Genomic DNA, 12,134 nt, shown 5'->3' on the forward strand with positions numbered 1-12,134 from the left:
TACCTAGACGGAAGGATGTAGGTCCTGTATACGATCAGCGTGGTGGGTCAGAGTGCCTACGTGACCGAGTGAGAGTGCAGAGTTGTCGAGCGACTGGAGTACGTGTGTCCCCCGTGGGCGCGTTGCACAACAACAGAGTAGCTCGCTTTTGTGCTCTCTACAACGAGAAGACGAATAGGACGGGTTTGACCGCAGGAGGCTAGGTCCTCGACGACAACAGATGGTACGCAAGTACCAGTGTCTTGAAGTGGATTCTAGCAGTTACTGGAAGCCAGTGAAGGGAGCGGAGGAGCGGCGTGGTGTGGGAGAATTTAGGAAGGTTGAAGACCAAACGAGCCGCTGCATTCTGGATGAGCTGCAGAGGTCGGATGGCACATGCAGGTAGACCAGCCAGGAGGGAGGAGTTGCGGTAGTCTAGGCGTGAGATGACGAAAGCCTGGACCAGAACCTGCGTCGCTTTCTGGGTCAGTTGGGGACGTATCCTCCTGATGTTGTAAAGCGTGTATCTGCAGCAGCGGGTTGTAGCAGCGATGTTTGCATTGAAGGACAGTTTGTTATCTAGGATCACACCCAGATTCCTTGCAGTCTGAGTCGGGGAAACAACAAAATGTTCTGTTTCATAAGGGTGTTGAGAGATGTATCCATGGATTTAGTCCCTCATTTTGCTCTCAAGGTGCACCAGATTGATGCATTTAACTTCAACATTTAAAAAAAAAATCTTACTGGGGGAGCATGCCCCCGGACCCCCCGAGAGGAGTTTAGGCCCACCACCTGCCCACACCCCCCGTCGAATTGTCCCACCCACATTGAGGATGCTTCCTACGCCCATGCCTGAGACACAGTTCAATGAATGAATATTGTTGTTTGTTGCCCCCTGGGGGTTTTAAAGTATCCCATGTGTTAGTGATTTTTTATATATTTTCCTTTAGAATGGCAGGAAATTAGTATTCAAATTTTGATTAAATTTTTGGTCCCCCCCCATGTTGACTCCATGGTTACGGCCTTGGCTTGCAGCATGATAATGCATTTTCTAGTTGACTGGTTTTGCCCATTTAGTTCAACATTGCATTTTTAAATAACTTGAACAGCTTGCATGTCACACATTTTAATTAAAATTCTCCTTTTCCCCCCAAACAATATGTATTTTTCTCCGTCGTGCATTTGAGAGGTTGTTCTGCACACATGCAGGTTAGCATCACGGCTGACAGCTAGCAGCCAGCTAAGCTAACTGTGCGCCAGGAGCAGACAACTAGTCAATGCAGATCACCTGTTAACAGTTAACATGTCATGCACATTACATTATTGATTCTGACCAAAGTTCTGAGAACAACCTGAGCACTTTGCACTACTTTCTGGCACTAAAGATGTAAACATAAACGTGCACAGGTGACACATGTCGGATTCACTTACCGTATCAATGCTCTTTAAAAATTATGTCCGACGTGAAGTATTAACTAATGTTCGTCTAAAATAACGATGTATCAGAGTGAGATTAACAAGCATTATATTGTTTAGTTGTTTTTTTCTTTTTTTGGGGAAGTCTATACGGGTCAGCGTGGTCATCAACGTGCATTGTCGTGTGTCGCTCATGGTGTCGCTCCGCCACCAGGGGGCGGAAGTGTCAGAGAGTACAGAGACACAACATTAAACACAAGATGATTCACTTCTAGTCCTTCCATTTTCGCATAAAAGCGTTAGCATTTTGCATGTGATCAGTGACAATATTATTTTAACGGCAGGGGCTGTACTTCAGTAAAATGACTCAAGTATTGCAGGTTCAGTTTCAAGGAACTGTACTTTTTTGTGTTCTTCTGTTTTATATTTTTCTAGAGTAATCATTGTTGCTTTATTCTTCTCCTACACTACAATTTAAAGGCTAATGTTTTTGTAATGCTCCACAATATGTGTTAACCTTCAGTTACTTTACATTTTTAATCCAAAATATAAATCGGCTAATAAATGATGATAACATTTTACGATATAAGTCAAGCTACACAGCAGTACAAAAGTAATTAAATTAAAGTTTACCAAGGGCAACATCTTCAATCAAATGGTGGTCTACTTTTCACTTAATAGCTGAATATATAATGTTCTGTAAAATAGAGCGAAACATTTGAAAGGAAATGTTATTATAAAATAGTTAACTCTGTAAGGACTTTTAGTTTTGATTAGGTGTGGGGTAAAACACTATAAATGATAGCAACTGATAGACTGAAAAACCATTAAACATTATCCTGTGTTAAATGTTACCACCCAGCTATTATTTGGGAACAACAATTTTAATGACCACCCTAATTGGACACCCTGTCCCTGTGTATGACAAATACACAAATTAACAAGGTGTTATTTTTATCCAGCTATATGTCGGCCTGTCAACCCCCTCCTCCCCGTTGGGGCATTAGTGTAAACCAGAGACTGTGGTGTAAACATATATGATGAAACAGTGTCAAAGGCATCTTAACAAGTTTTACAATATGTACATTAGTTTATCAAACAGCTTAGTTTGCAGGAAACACAATCCTCAGTCCTTGCATATATATATATATATATAAAATTATTGGTCGTGCTTTTTACAGTACTACGGCTTCCACAGATGAATGTTTTGTATGGATTTTTTGTCAAAGCGCTTATGATATTAATTGCTATCGGGATGTTAAGAGCATTCAATGGAATATAACAAAAAGTTTATCTTGAGCCGTTTTTTTTAAGATTAAACGATTAACAGCTTGGTCTAGAAAATATATCAGAAAACAGTGAAAAATAAGTAATAATGCTTTGTTTTTTTATTCCAAAATCTATAAATATGCAGTTTAATATGACATTTAACAAAAAAGCAGGAAATGTCCAAATTTTAGACTAAAAACACAATTTCAGCGTGAAAAATTACTTTAAACGACTCATTGATTATCAAAAACAGTTGGCAATTATATATACTTTTGCCGTGCAGTTTTAGTCACATCCAGTTAGTATCTTTGAACATCTTTACTGTACGTATTTCCCTCCAAGCCAAGGTGGCGCGATAGTGACATTAGTCTGTATCTTTGAAAGATTCACATGTGTCCACCACAGACTGCTTAAACCTCATTAACTTTCCTCAAGCAGCAACACCCACGGTCACTGACAGAAAAACAGGCCAAACATGATGCACCTGGTGCTTTACTGGACCGATCAGGCAGCTGCATTTTCTAATTAAAAAATACTTCACAAAGGAATTACAGAGACAGATAAAGGGTCATTATATTATCATTGCCCAACATCACAAGGAGAAAGGACCAACTCTAGTAGTTCTGGGGTAAATAGGGCAAGTAGGTTAACATTAAAAAAAACTACAAAGTACAACCAATACAAAAAAATAGTCTCAAACACTGCCTTCCAGTAGATACATTTGACTTGGATTTAATTTGCCTTTGATCCACCTTCATTTTATTTTCATTTGTATATTCCTAACCTTTTTTTAATACATTATTTCGTTTTTGTATATACCAAAGCTTTGTTCTGAAACTCTATCTTATTTTGCTACGTGTGTAAATCACTTTATAATGTAGATTTCTAAAAGTTGTCCACAAATAGATTGTTTATAATTGTTCATAAACATAGTCAAAGTTTCAGTCTGTGTGCTTCATTAGCACTGAGACCTGCAATCCCAGGAGAGTCTTTGGTGCTTACATCCACGAAGAAATAAAAAATGTCTTCCAGTTTTTGAGTTCACATTGTCTCGTTGTCTCTGTGACTTTCAAAGAGGACTTGCTCGAAGGACGAGGAAGGGACCGGACTGAAAAACTTGGTTGGTTTTGGAGGGTTCTGTTGGTATGGAGCGGGCCGGGGCCATCGCTCGTTGAACTTCACAAAGAACAGAGGGTCCTTGAAGGGCCCGCCAAAGATGATGGCCTGCATCAGGTAGACGAGGACCACGACCATGAAGCTGATGAGGAAGAAGGGGATGAAGGGCCTGAGGTGGTCCCAGGCCACCATGACCCCGTAGCCCAGGCCCCCCAGCTGGGTCTGCTTCCCCGTGTGAGAGGTGTGGCGAGAGGAGTCCGGGGCCATGGTACGATCGTGGGACTCGCCATCCGAGTTTGAAGAGGACGGACTGGGGACATCGAGGGACCCCATGAGTTACAAGTCAATACTGAGCAGTTCCTTTGCTCTTACACTGAGATCTTTGAAATTGCTGTCCTGCACACATCAGGTGTTAGGCCTCACACAATCTCCAGTGGAGAGGTTTCCCGAAAGCAGACTCTGGTTCCTCCGATGAATCTGGTGCTACATTCCTCCCGACAAAATAATTCCTCTGTAAACATGAGATAAAATCCGACTGGTCTTTTCCACCCCACAGTTTTACTCGAAAGATCTGGTGAGCTGGAGTTGAATGTTGCTGCTTCTTAGCTCGCCTGAGAGAGAAATCGAGAGTAAATGCAGAACAGCGGGGGAGCCCTAAATAGATATGACACCTAATGACAGAGCGAGGGAGAGAGAGAGGGACGGAGGGATTGGGGGGGGGGTTTGCTGGGTTTGGTCGTCTGAAATTTAAGGAAGGTGCGTGCATGAGTGTGTGTTACTTACCGACATTACACACATTCAATGACTAACACTGACATTTGCACACACAGCTGTGGTTAAGGAACTAAAGGACTGCAGTTTACTGCAGCTCTAATAATACTACACTGTGGCAGATGCATCTATAGGACATTTCCTAAAGACTTTACACATCTTATTAGGGCCAGAGTGCCGGTTTAGATTTACTGGGTTCATGAGTCCTGGCAATGTACCTTTGCCTCTATACTATTTTTATTATTTTTTATTTAGCCTATATAGAAATATATTTCCGAACATCAATGGGGAAAACCTTCTTAGCAATGCAAGAAATAACACAATTTTCGAGGTACACTGTATAGGCCGAGTGTGAAACCTAAAGGATATGTTGAAATGTTTGTCTTAAAGCAATACTCACATGCCCTCTAAATTTCAGGAGGTATTTGTTATTGTTGCTAATATCCAAACTATATGAAGAAAATATATAAATGGTTGGGTTGTTTGATCTACTTGTTGCAGTTCAGCAATCCATTTTCTGTGAACACAAAAAATATTCTCATCTTTTTCATCCAGAATAGAAAAGAAAATCTGTCCATTGTATCAAGTGTTAAAAGTTGTCGAGTGAAGAAAGTAATGAATGCTTGGTCATATTTTTGAACTTCTCTTCTCATTATTTGAAAAAAGAGGGACAAAGGGAATACCCATGTTTATATTCCTCAAAGCTATTTGAAGGGCAACGACATTGATTGACCCAGCCCTGATTCTTTGTTCCCATTTTTGTAAAACCAAATCCTTCCTTTCAAAATTGATCAAAATTGCAGAGACAGAAACAAATCTTGAAATATATGTGAAGTCTCATTAGAAACCATATATGGAGTCATGGATTAATTACTTTCATAACTCAGAAAATAATGTGCATAATAATTGATCAAATTTAAGTTTGTCTTCTGGATCAGCTTCTCAAAGACCTTCAATGGTTATAATTGCAGAATATAAAAAAGCACCCGTTGGTAAAACCACGAGGAAATGGGGATGACCCACAGAATAATAGCTTCTTTCTGAGTCACACACTGACTAACATCAAACTTTCTCACTGACCTGCGACTACAGCCCTCGTGATCCAGCAGCTGCTTCTCAATCTTGGTGGGATGAATTTCACATGTGTTGCATAACTGGAATCAGCAAGACACTTTCACATCGTGGTACAACCCTCGCGTGTTTCTGCAACATGTCATAACCCTGGTAAACACGCACACAAACACACACTCTTCCCTGCCAGCATTTGAAACCAGAGACAACAGCAAAGCCGAGAACGTCGACACTTAAGTTCTTAAACTGTGCTGCGGTGTTGGAAAGTTAATTGGCTTTACGCAGACACATGATACAGTTAGATTAATGTGTTTGTGAGTTAAAAAAAAAAGTGATGACAGAAAAGACTTCACTACAGATAACATCTTCACAATTAGAGCAACATTGGTGTTAGAGGATGAATATCTCTTAGTGTCATGTTTGTGCGTTTGCCTTAACAAGAGTGAGGGGATATGATTACCTTCCTCTTTTATTAGACACGTTTATCACAGCACTCCTTCCTCACCACACAGCCACATAAATCACACGGTGCAAAATCTTGTCTAAGAAAAGATCTTTATTTATAAAAACAGTATTACCAGTTACATACTTTACTGAAAAAAGCAACTTCTCAGAGCCAAGGCCGGTATGAATGGTACATCATTTTACATGGATAGGCAAAATTACAAATATACTGTGTGTGGAGAGTAAAAAACGAAACAAAACAAAGATGTTTGGTCTCTTTTGCCTCAAAAAGAACTCCGGGGGAAACTGGGACTAAAACACATTGCATAATTCTCTCACCCACCACTCCCATACATACAAACCCGAAATAAAAAACAAAAAAACCTGACATAAAAGTGGAAAAAATACAACAAAAAAAAGAAGGTAAAAACAAATGGATTATAGACCAAAATGTGCTTTTGTCCACGTCCCTAATTAAATTAAACATCAGTATATCTCCCAGATCTGTCTTTTAAAACTTGAGTCTCCTCCGAGGGGATTAGTGTCCCATATTTAAGTGTTTTCTTTTGTAAAATGGCACATCAAGAATGCCAATATGAACAGATATATTGATAAAATAAGAAAGCAGTGGTTTCTTTGAAATGTTAAGAGGAAATCATTAGTCCAGAGAGAACCTCCTGATGCGTTTGTTCATTTCTAAATAATGAATAAACTAGGTATGGTAAGTGGTGTCTATAGCGTGAATATTTTACAGTAGAGCCAGGAATGTTTTCTGAAGCAGGATGTCAAAAATGTTTTAGTGGCTTGGTAGAGTATGATGTTACCAGCTTGTCATTTCAGAGTCAAGTCTGTACTGCTCTCGTCGGCTGAATCCAGACTGAAAATCCAAGACAGCGGCTAAAATTGTACATTTTTAGTTTGAAATGAAGGTTTGAAGAGTCAGCTGGTACATTAAACCAAACAAAGCTTTGTAACAGGAGTAGAAGCACACCTTGAAAAACAGACAACATGAACAGATGAATTATCAACACATGGTCTTATGGGTCTGGTCCGTGCACACGCACACAAAACACACTCGCTCCAAGGTCCATATTTCCACACACGCACACACACACACACACACACACACACACGGCCACAGGCTTATTGTATGACAAATATACACACACCTGCCCTTTTCTGGTCTACACCTGTGCTCATCCCAACCGAGAGAAAATAACTCTAGACAGGAAAATAACTCCCTATAAACATTCTCAATCTACAGGTCGGCCCAAAGCTCCCAACGGTCCCAGTGAAAGGACGATTTAAATTAATGAGCCAAAACTAATGCAGTCATCCCATTTTTCTTTTTATATACAGTATATACCCTACATTACTCTACGTACAAAGTCATCATCAGGATGCGGGTGTTGGCAGGACAACATTTACCGAAATGTTGGCGATAGCAAGAAAATAATAAAAACAAGCAAAAGGACAACACCGAAATTAAATGATTGTCAACAAAGGTGATTGCCTTTATAGGAGAATTATAATTTAAAATGTCATATACTTCTGCTGCTACAATTGAATGCGTTTGTAAAAAGTAGTTGTATGGTTCTGTACGGTGTGTTGCATGAAACGTTTTGCCTGCAACACGGCCACTTTTCTTTGGATGCCAACCCTTATATTCTGATCCCATCTGTGTGGTGATAGAGAAAGAGAGGAGGGGAGGGGAGGGGGAGAGAGACTGTGCATCTGGATCTTCTCTCTTCAGTAGCAGTGGTAGGGCAGGGACGGCCCCGTCTGGGTGATGCACACTATCAATTTTTCTGGAGGAGCAAATAACGTCGATTAGAATTAAAAATGAAAGCTGGTCATTTACAGGATAAACATGGAGGCACAACAGAGACTTATGTTTTAACAATCTAGCATTTAATTAAAACAAGTTTAACTCAAGTTTGGTTTCCCCTGTTAATTGGTTGTAATTCACATCAAGTTTCATAGCCAGCTATCCAAGCCTTGCCTGATGAAAACACAATCATCCTATTACATTGGTTCAAATGTGTATAAATGATCTCTTACCAGCTATGTACTACATTGGGATCAGAATAACTCAAAAGAAAACCAAATTAAATATTTTACAATTCGTGAAAAATAACAAATAATCAAAGACGTTACTTTAGAGTAACCTCTCCAATATTAAATAATACAAAATGAAAGCTGACATGAAGTTACTACCCATTTCAATCTGTATGTTGTTGTAATACCCTGCAGAGCCACAAGAGCTCACTGAGGAAAGATTCTTCAGTCCTGGGAGTAATAGCAACATCTATTCAATTAAGGGCAATGGTACCATAAACCTGAAGGGGTGTGGCTATTTAAACATCACTTCGGTGTAAAGCTATCCGAAAAATATAGTGTTAATAAAAAGAAAGGTAACCCTGCACGCTGGCTCAATGCCACAAAGGTTCATTATTGACTGTGTTCAGAGTCTACTTGGATTAATGTTGTTATCAATAAACCCATGTGGCATTGAGCAACATGTGAACAACACTGATGGTACTATACAAAGTTAAAAACAACAGAACTTGGGACAAAGATCACAAGAGTGAACATATTTGTTGCAACGGTTACAAAGCTGTTTTAAGGAATGTTTTCTTGACATTGTGTAACTGTAATATTTCTAACACTAGCTTTGGTATCAACGACAAGTTCTGGTATTGTGACGGCACTACTGAACTTATAACAGTTTGAAATCTAAGGGATTAAAGTCTTAAAAAAGGACTGCATGGACCACAATGCATAAGGAGTACCTTGCAGCATACTACCAGCATGTACAGGTCACATAGGGGCATCATAAAGTTAAAAAACATGACAGTAAGCTGCTTCAGGACACCATGGAGACAGGTTTCACTGAGGGTCCGGTGTTATCAGACAGAGCAACAGAGCTCAGAGTCCATGCAGGACGAGAGGTGAGTTGGACATACCATGCTGTTACATGCAGAGGGGGTAGAGGGGAGGTGGGAGGGCTAACCATCGTAGGAGTCCAACAGGGGCAAGGACCCCTTTCTGCCCCCATACACCCCTCGCTGAGAGACGACCAGAGAGAAAGAGAAAGGAAGTGAGTGAGAAAAGAAAATGTCAGTAAATGTGAGTTTTTTTTAAAGGCAACTGCCAAAGGAAAGATTAAAAGGGGAAATGGGTTGGGCGTTCTGAAGTGGGGTTTGTGTTAGATACTGATCCAAGGTCTGTGTACAGTAGATGGGGGTCTATACAACCCCCAGTACGCATGTAATAGACACAAGCAAAGCAATGCACTGATGCGGGCAGCAGTGAAACCTTTTTTTAGCCAACTTGGTTAATTTTGGTTACTGCAAAGTCAGACAAACCCACAAACCAATTTAGGAGTTAGCTGACCCGTAAACCAGACCATTTCTGTGCAAAGAGTCTGCTGGCTTTTAAAAAAAGAGCAAATATAGCTTCTGTTCCCCATCAAAAAGGAACGTCTGGCACTAAGATAAAGCGGTCAAATATTTTAAATATAGGGTAAACTGTTTTTAGGTAGGCCTTTTTTTTATACGGCTCAAATATGTTCTGCTGCTGCCTCCTTCAACGGCAGCACATTGCATTGTTTCTGTGGTCGTACTGACTATGGATATGTAGGATAATTACCTCACATAACCCCACTTCAAAAACATCCAAACTATCCCTATAAAGTCAGGACATATTCATAATGGTGCAGGAGATCAGGAGTTAGTGAAGTTAAGTGAGCAATCCAACTTGAGCAGACTTGGGTATTTGCGTGAGAAAGATTTAAGGTACCGGTAAAGTGTCTGTGGTTTCATCCAGAGTGTGTCTCCTCTCCCTCTGGTCCAGTGTAGAGTACGCCTCTGAGGAAACGATGAGAACGAGAAGGAAATCATACAACGTCTCGTCGTGATCTTGATGTTTTTATTGACAAAGACAGTGATGATAAATACTAACCAGGGCCGAGGTCATTTAGAGGAATCATGTCCCTCTTTTCCCCTAAGAGGAAACAAAACAGAGTCACGAATCAAACTAAACTTTCTTCTCAAGTTAAGAAATGTGGAATTTGAGGGCAGTGAACATGTTAAACCGTGAACTATTTCCTAACACCGACCTCTGTCCAGCAGTGGCATGGTGCTGTCTTCATAGGTGCCGTTGGCCCGGGTGCTCGGCCCGTTGGTGGCGCTGAGGTTAACCATGAAGTCAGTCTTCTTCCAGCCGTCCTTCTCCAGAGGCTTGCGGAGCTCCTTGTGCGCCCAGACGAGCTGCAGCACCTGGCCGGCCCCCCGCACCTCCCGCTCCGAGCGCTTTCTGCAGGACGCACAGAGACGTTCACACATTGAGCAAAGTGTTGGCTTTATATCTTGGCACGGTTGTCTTCAACAGCCAGTTCAGGCATTTTCACAAAGAGCTATTTAACTTCGGAAATGTGTGATCAACAAATCATTTTATTCAAACCCATCTTTGACTGAGGTTATTATCTAATCAGTCAACAACAAAAAAAACAGTTTTCTTTCAAGTCTCAGCTTTTTTAAAGAATCATTCAAATGTTTGTTTGCAATAACAGTAAGGTATGGACATTGATTTTGTGATACACTGCTCAAGTATCTGTCTTGCTATCATAAAAGCATCGTTGTATATTAAAGATGAAATGTTGGGTTTGCAATAAGCTGCATCCTGAATTCTCTATGTTCTACTTACTCTATTCTTAGCTTATTTACAGACACACTCACCCGTCCTTGTTGATGAGCACCAGCCTCTCGATGCCCTGTGAGGTTCGGAGAGTCTTTGCTGCCTCCACACTGTTGCCTAGCACCTCAGTGAGCGTGCTCAGTACAGACACCACCGTCTCCTCCGATAGAGTTCGCCCCGACTGACTCTGGCCTCCGGGCAGGTTGGCCACGAGGTGAGGCACGGCGTGCAAACCTAAAGAACACATGCAGCGAGGTCAGAAAAAAAGCATCTGGAGTAATACCAATGCAAACATCCAAAATCATAGTCACACATCGTTTATAGTATTAGGAATACATATAAACAAAATGCTGCAGGAAGTCCTGAAACACAAACGAGTCGGCATGTTTGCACTTCTGTTTTCCTCCTCTCAAAGTCAATGGTCTTCGATGAGATGCCTGAAATAAGTATGTTTTAAGCACAGCTTTTGCCCACAGAACAAGGGGCAATACAGACTTCAAGGTTGGAGGACAAAAGAGAAGTGCAAGCTATATTCCATTAGAACAACAGAGTATTTTGTAACTAATTTGGTGGCACAATACACATCCATACCGAGCAGTTGGCAGTTGCGGTTGTCGATGGAGAGGTTCCTCAGAGCTCCGGACATTGCCCGCACCACGCGGTCGTTGCCATGAGCCAGCAGCTCCGCTATCATGGGGAGACCCTTCTCCAGACGCACTGTGGCCCTAATGTAGCGACCATACTGAAAACCAATGGAGAAATGTATATCTTTTAGATTGACAGCACACATTCCAGTAACTTCATGGACCTTTCCTACAACTAACTAATCATATTTGCTTCGACAGAACAAAAATAAATCAGATTACTTTTCTGTGTTACTCTAAAATGCAACAAAAAAAAAAAATCCCTAGAGCATTGATTCAGTTTGCTGAAAAAACTAAAAGATACTTACAGTCCACCGGCCGGCACACAGGTTCTGGATGGCCCCAGCTGCAGCCTCGAGCACCGAGGGGTTCTTGCTCTCTCTGAGAAGCGATGTGTAAACACGGACCACCTCTGGTTGATACAACAGCTCGTAACCTGACACCAACAGAGAGAGGGGTGTTGGTTTAACATTAGTATTTAGTCAGCCACCAATTGTGCAAGTTCTCCCACTTAAAAAGATGAGGCCTGTAATTTTCATCCTAGGTATACCTCAACTATGAGAGACAAAATGAGAAAAAAAAAAAAAAAAAAAANACGGACCACCTCTGGTTGATACAACAGCTCGTAACCTGACACCAACAGAGAGAGGGGTGTTGGTTTAACATTAGTGCTGACCACATATAAGCCTTTTTCCAAACAATATTCCTACCAGCCCAAACTGTTTA

The 12,134-nt window shown here is 41.0% G+C and overlaps 2 protein-coding genes across 6 annotated transcripts in view; both read right to left on the reverse strand.

Annotated features, from left to right (window-relative positions):
* The window catches only part of LOC104961176 (uncharacterized), a 6,058-nt gene extending 4,562 nt beyond the window's left edge, over positions 1–1,496 (reverse strand). Inside the window, exon 1 of the mRNA XM_010789414.1 lies at positions 1,411–1,496. The gene's annotated coding sequence lies outside the window, so the exon portion shown is untranslated. The remainder of the gene's footprint in view (positions 1–1,410) is intronic.
* Positions 1,497–6,575: 5,079 nt separating this feature from the next.
* The window catches only part of ctnnd1 (catenin (cadherin-associated protein), delta 1), a 21,159-nt gene continuing 15,600 nt past the window's right edge, over positions 6,576–12,134 (reverse strand). For 4 of the 5 annotated variants that reach the window (XM_010789406.1, XM_010789405.1, XM_010789409.1 and 1 more), the window contains 8 exons: positions 11,717–11,844; positions 11,356–11,506; positions 10,806–10,998; positions 10,187–10,383; positions 10,030–10,071; positions 9,868–9,935; positions 9,033–9,134; positions 6,576–7,874 (listed from right to left, as the gene is read on the reverse strand). In XM_010789406.1, the coding sequence (XP_010787708.1) occupies positions 9,075–9,134; positions 9,868–9,935; positions 10,030–10,071; positions 10,187–10,383; positions 10,806–10,998; positions 11,356–11,506; positions 11,717–11,844 (839 nt within the window). In that variant the 3' untranslated portion in view covers positions 6,576–7,874; positions 9,033–9,074. The remainder of the gene's footprint in view (positions 7,875–9,032; positions 9,135–9,867; positions 9,936–10,029; positions 10,072–10,186; positions 10,384–10,805; positions 10,999–11,355; positions 11,507–11,716; positions 11,845–12,134) is intronic. The other variant, XM_010789407.1, reaches the window with a different exon arrangement.

Source organism: Notothenia coriiceps, unplaced genomic scaffold (genome assembly GCF_000735185.1).
Source record: "Notothenia coriiceps isolate Sejong01 unplaced genomic scaffold, NC01 NC01_scaffold00032811, whole genome shotgun sequence".
NCBI classification, from domain to species: domain Eukaryota; kingdom Metazoa; phylum Chordata; class Actinopteri; order Perciformes; family Nototheniidae; genus Notothenia; species Notothenia coriiceps.